The sequence below is a fragment of the Rana temporaria genome, chromosome 10, assembly GCF_905171775.1.
Source record: "Rana temporaria chromosome 10, aRanTem1.1, whole genome shotgun sequence".
Lineage (NCBI taxonomy): Eukaryota > Metazoa > Chordata > Amphibia > Anura > Ranidae > Rana > Rana temporaria.
The window spans coordinates 132736887-132742976 of record NC_053498.1 but is presented as its reverse complement, the minus strand read 5'-3'; the positions used below and the strand labels follow the sequence as shown (position 1 = coordinate 132742976).

Here is a 6090-nt window from a genome sequence, read left to right as displayed (position 1 = left end):
TGACTAACCCCCAGCCAGAACGGCTCGGATGATGGGGGCAAGCTTACTGAGGAGGAAAGGGAAGTGAGAAATTCAGACAAAGAAAAAAAACATTTAGAAGTCAAATTGAAGGAAAATGTAAGTGAACCAACAATGCACTAGCTTAAAGGAACCTATTTAGAGAATAAAACAATAACCTTTACAACCCCTTTAATATAAGATGAACTGTAGAAATAATCCATGAGGCTGTTAGGTGAAAATATTTATTTAAGTCTACTCCTTTACATTGACTCTCTCCTGTAGAGCAAGGGAGGGGGGCGAGCACGAAACTCCTCACCAGGAAGAAAACCTTGCATTACTGTGTGGAGTTACAGACAGAAGAACAGGAAGTGAGGATTTCTCAGAAGAAATAAGGACATTTAAAAGCAAAATGGAAGGATGAGGTAAGTGAAGGAGGACTGCACTAAGGTAAAGGAAGCTATTTAGAAAAAAAAATTGTACCTTTACATTGCAACCCCTTTAAGTGGAAGAGTTTAATGTTTTTACTTTTGTTCCTGTTCCCTTTTTTTATTGTTTATTTAACTTTTCCTGTATTACAGGTACAAAGTATACAAATTATGGAGAAACTTTACAACCATAGCAAAGTTAATGAAATTATACTATCTGGGTTTCCAAGTCTCGAACATTTTCACGTTTTACTCTTCGTGGTTCTTCTGATCATTTATCTGTTCATCATCACTGGCAATTGTTTAATTATTTTAGTTATTCAGAACGTGCCCAGCCTACACTATCCCATGTATTTCTTCATTGGGGCTTTATCGTGTCTGGAGATTTGTTATACAGCAGTCACAATTCCAAAAATGCTGGCCGACCTACTGGATAAAGAGAAGAAAATCTCCTTCACTGGGTGTCTACTACAAGCCTACTTCCTACATGTTTTTGGAGCTGCAGAATGTTATATCCTTACCATAATGGCTTATGATAGGTATTTGGCCATCTGTAAACCGCTACAATACTCATCTATTATGTCAGCTAGGCTTTATATCAGCCTAGTTAGTGCTTGTGTTATTGGTGGATTTATGAGCCCTGTGCTTGAAGCTATCTTAATATCTCTTCTACCTTATTGTGGTTCAAATCTTGTAGAAAATGTGTTCTGTGACTTCCCCCCATTGATCTCATTAGCTTGTACCGATACAAAGATGTACATACTGGTTGAGTTTGTGGTCAGCTCTTTCATCATCCTTTTAAGTTTTGCCTTTGTTCTACTATCTTACATCAGAGTAATACTTGTTATAATAAAGATCAAGTCCAAAGATGGGCGTCAGAAGACATTCTCGACTTGTGGGGCCCATCTCATTGTTGTCAGTCTATTCTTTGGCAGCATTAGCTTTATGTACTTACGTATTACAAAAAGTGCCTCTGTAGACTATGATAGAGCTGTAGGTCTTACTTATGCTGTTTTTACCCCTTTAGCTAACCCTATCATATACGGCTTGAGAAATCATGATATTAAAACATTTTTGCTCAGACGTGTACAATCTCAGAATTTTTTTCAAATTCTGATTTCAAAATATTTTAAATTAAGTCTATAATATTTGGTGCAAGATATTAAAACTTTCATAATGCTTCACTGATGGTCTACTATGATGTTCATTTTTTTAAATTGGGTTATGGGTAAAGTATATCTAAAGTCACAGTGGCAGATCCACATACCTCCGCGCCGGGCGCAGCGTATCTAAGATACACTACGCCGCTGTAACTTTTTTTTTTTTAATCCACAAAGAATTTGCGCCGTAAGTTACGGCGGCGTAGTGTATCTTTGGCGGAGTAAGGGCGCGGAATTCAAATGGATGTAATGGGGGCGTGTTTTATGTAAATACGTTGTGACACGACGTAAACAACTTATTTTTTTACTGCGCATGCGCCGTCTGTGGGGGTATCCCAGTGCGCATGCTCGAAATTAACCCGGAACAAGCCAATGCTTCCGACGGTGACGTCATTCTACGCAAATCCCTATTCGCGAACGACTTATGCAAACGACGTAAAAATTTCAAATTTCTACATGGGAACGACGGCCATACTTAACATTGAGTACGCCTCATAACAGCAACTTTAACTATATGCCGGGAAAGAAACCGAAGGCAAACGATGTAAAAAAAATGCGCTGGCCGGAAGGACGTTCGTGGATCGCCGTAACTAGCTAATTTGCATACTCGACGCGGAATTCTACGGAAACGCCACCTAGCGGCCGCCGAAAAATTGCAGCTTAGATTCGACCGGCGTAGATACTGTCGGATCTAGCCGAGATGCCTTGTATCTTGTTTTGTGGATACAAAACAAAGATACGACGCGCACAATTTGAAATTACGCGGTGTATCAAGAGATACGCCGGCGTAATACCTTTGTGGATCTGCTCCACAACCTTTTCTTTTGCTTTGGATGGAGTGGTGCGAGGGTAACCACTTCAGCTCTGGAAGAATTTAGCCCTTCATGACCAGGCCATTTTTTGCAATTCAGCACTAGGCTACTTTAACTGGTAATTCTGCGGTCATGCAACACCGTACCCAAAAAAATATATATTTTTGTTCTCACTGTAATAGAGACTTCTTTTGATCACCATTGTTTTTTTTTTCTTTGCAATATATAATCGAAAAAAAGACTGAAACGTGGTTCTGATTATCGTGGACTCAATTGCTGCTACCATTGAGTAAGATTCACTGTACTGTCACTATACTGTGTATATATATATATATATATATATATACAGTATATATATATATATATATATATATATAACATGCAGATCAATTTCAGCGGATCGATCCTCTCGTGTGTACGGGGCCTTAGTGTAACGCAAGCTGCTTCTAATTTTGACTGTCCTACCAACCTGGACCACAAGCCTTCCTCGCTGTGCTATGTTTTCTGCTGCACCATTGGCATGGTTATATCTTCTTAGTCATCTCCATAAAATTATCAGAAATTTGTGCTTGACCCCTCTATCCCCCCCCCTTTTTTTTTCTCCCTTTCTCTCTTTTTCTTCTGTTTCCCTTTTAACTTTTCTTTAATAAATAATTGAAAATATGGTGTGTTAAGGATAGCACTTTTTACCCAATTTTAGACTTCCCTTTATGATGTGTTAGATCTCCCTGGCAGTGCAGGTGTGTCCTCCCCCGGGCGGGCTCGCTCGGGGTGGGACCTGCCTGAGGGGTTTTTCCCCGGGGAGATAGAAATGTCTTATATTTATCTATTTTTTGGTTGTTTTGCGAATCAGTACGGAGTATTGATAATGCCTCACAAGTTTGACATTGAGGCCCGGATTCACGTAGACGTACGTATCTTTGTGCGGGCGTAACGTATCCTATTTACGTTACGCCTCCGCAACTTTGACAGGCAAGTGCCGTATTCTCAAACCAAAGTTGCGGCGGCGTAGAGTAAATAGGCCGGCATAAGCCCGCCTAATTCAAATGTGGATGATGTGGGCGTGTTTTATTTAAATTACATGTGACCCCGCGTATTTGAATTTTTTTTACGAACGGTGAATGCGACGTTCGTGAAAGAATCCCAGTGCGCATGCTCCAAATTACGCCGCAAATCGTCTATGCTTTAGACGTGAACGTAACTTACGTACAGCCCTATTCGCGAACGACTTACGCAAACAACGTAAAATTTTCAAAATTTGACGCGTGAATGACGTCCATACTTAACATTGGTACGCCTCATATAGCAGGGGTAACTTTACGCCGGGAAAAGCCTAACGTAAACGGCGTATCTGTACTGCGTCGGCCGGGCGTACGTTCGTGAATTGGCGTATCTAGCCGATTTACATATTTCTAGGCGTAAATCCTCACTTCCTGTTCTTCTGTCTGTAACTCCACACAGTAATGCGAGGCTTTCTCCCTGGTGTGGAGAAAGCCTCTTGAGGAGGGAGGGGGCGAGCAGGAGTGTCAGGACACCCACTAACACACAGCTCCTTTCTCTATCTGCAAAGTAGAGAGGGTCCTGACACTCCTGCTCGCCCCCTCCCCCCTCAAGAGGCTTTCTCCACACCAGGGAGAAAGCCTTGCATTACTGTGTGTAGTTACAGACAGAAGAACAGGAAGTGAGGATTTCTCAGAAGAAATAAGGAAATTTAAAAGCAAAATGGAAGGATGAGGTAAGTGAAGGAGGACTGCACTAAGGTAAAGGAAGCTATTTAGGGAAAAAATGTTTTGAATAACATAATTTCCTGCTTGTGTGATTGGCTCACCAATTTTCCCAGAAGTCTGCCTAAGATACCAGTCAGATTTCAGGCATCTCCTGCAACAAAAATTTCATTTTTGGTGAGCTACTCCCAGTATGAACACATCTAAAGGGATGCAGGCCCAGCAGCTTTCCTCATTAGTGCCCTGCAGATGCACACTTGATAGGTAATTATGAAACCACTCCCACTAGACCCACTCATCACTGAGGCTCAAAGGAACATACAGGGATTACTTCAGAATAACAAAAGGTAGGAATCTGCAACAAAGGTTGTTATAATCCTTGCAATGTACATAGATCACCCAGAGTGGAATGTTACTCTTTAAAAAATTATTATTAATATGAAATACTGCAAATTAATATTTTGTATTCCCAATTCCTGCCAGCAGATGGAAATCTGGACTCCTTTCAAATGGTTTCCTTTTCATCTTTTTTTTTTTTTCCAAATAACAATTTTTTATTTTGTAAAAGTTCAATACAAAACATAGTAGCAATCCAAACGTAGAAAAGGGTACAAAATTTCAACAATAAATGCCCGCGCCAGTACAGGGCTGGACCGGCATAGGAAAGGGGAGGGACAGACACCCTCACTCTCCACCGCCGGCCCCTCCACCAGTAGCCGAAATATCTCAAAAGGGTCAAGTGGTATAGGACCGTGCCATAGTAGCTTCATGGTTATTTGTACATTTAGTAACATCTAAAGTAGCTGAGAATCAAAGAGAAGGAGGACAGGAAAAGGAAAAAGAGAGAAAAGGGGGGGGGGGAGAAGGCAGACTAGAGGAGTGGGAATGGCAAAGTACCTCGGTATTCTGGCCGTCGGCTCATGGCGGATTCCTCCCTGGAATGCCACCTCTCCCAGACAAGGTCATGGTCGTCTAACCTGTCCCGGATCCTGGCTGTCATCTTTTCCATGAGTTCTACATCCTTGACAATAGCATAAAGGGCCTCCTGGGATGGGGGTAGCGGCTTCTTCCAGTGGAGGGCTATTAGGCACCTCGCAGCGGTAAGAATATGCCCAAGTAGCTTCTTATAGGGTTTGGCTATATGAGGTTGAGAAAGGCCCAGAAGAAATAGCTTCGGGGAGAGGGGTATGGGCACCTCAAAGAAGCGGAACAGGAGCTCCTGTGTTAAAGTCCAAAACGGGACAATCAGGGGGCAGGTCCAAAATATGTGGAATAAAGTGCCCCGGAGTCAGGTACCAAAAGAAAAGCACTTTGGGCATGATCCTCAAAAGGGATACGCCGTCGTATCCCTGTTTCTATCTATGGAACTGATCCACAGAATCAGTTTCCAAAAGATAGGCAGAAGATCCGACATGTGTAAGGGACTTACACTGTCGGATCTTAGGATTCAGTACTGCAGCCGCTGCTGGGGGCATTTCTCGTCGAAATGCCACTTCGGGTATGCAAATTAGCACTTACGGAGATCCACAAAGCTTTTAAGCTTCGTTTTTTCTCAGTAAGTATTAGTTTGCCGTCGGAATATTAGGGCTGCTTTTTACAAGGCCTAAACTGTTTAGGACTTGTAGGACTATCCCGCGTCGCCGTCTTTTTTTTTTCAAATTTTTTTTTTTCCCGCCGCAACTCGTATTTTTTTTTTTACGCCCGTCGCGATTCTCAAAACCCGGCGCAACGTAAAACGACGTCGTGAGCATGCGCAGTATGGCCGGCGCGGGATCGCGCCTAATTTAAATGTGACTCACTCCATTAAATTAGGAACGCCTTGCGCCGGCCGGATTTAAGTTACACAGCCGAAAATTTCTAGGTAAGTGCTTTGTGGATCGGGCACTTAGGTAGAAATTTTCCGGCAGTGTAACTTAAATCCGAATATTTAAGTTACACCGGCTGGCTGTGGATCTGGTCCTTTGTACGT

The 6090-nt window shown here is 42.3% G+C and overlaps 1 protein-coding gene across 1 annotated transcript; it reads left to right on the top strand.

Moving 5' to 3' along the window:
* The first annotated feature begins 581 nt into the window (after positions 1-581).
* Positions 582-1571, top strand: LOC120915869 (olfactory receptor 6N2-like). The gene has a single exon (XM_040326680.1). The coding sequence runs from the start codon at positions 597-599 to the stop codon at positions 1569-1571; it is 975 nt and encodes a 324-aa protein (XP_040182614.1). The 5' UTR covers positions 582-596.
* The last annotated feature ends 4519 nt before the right edge of the window (positions 1572-6090 follow it).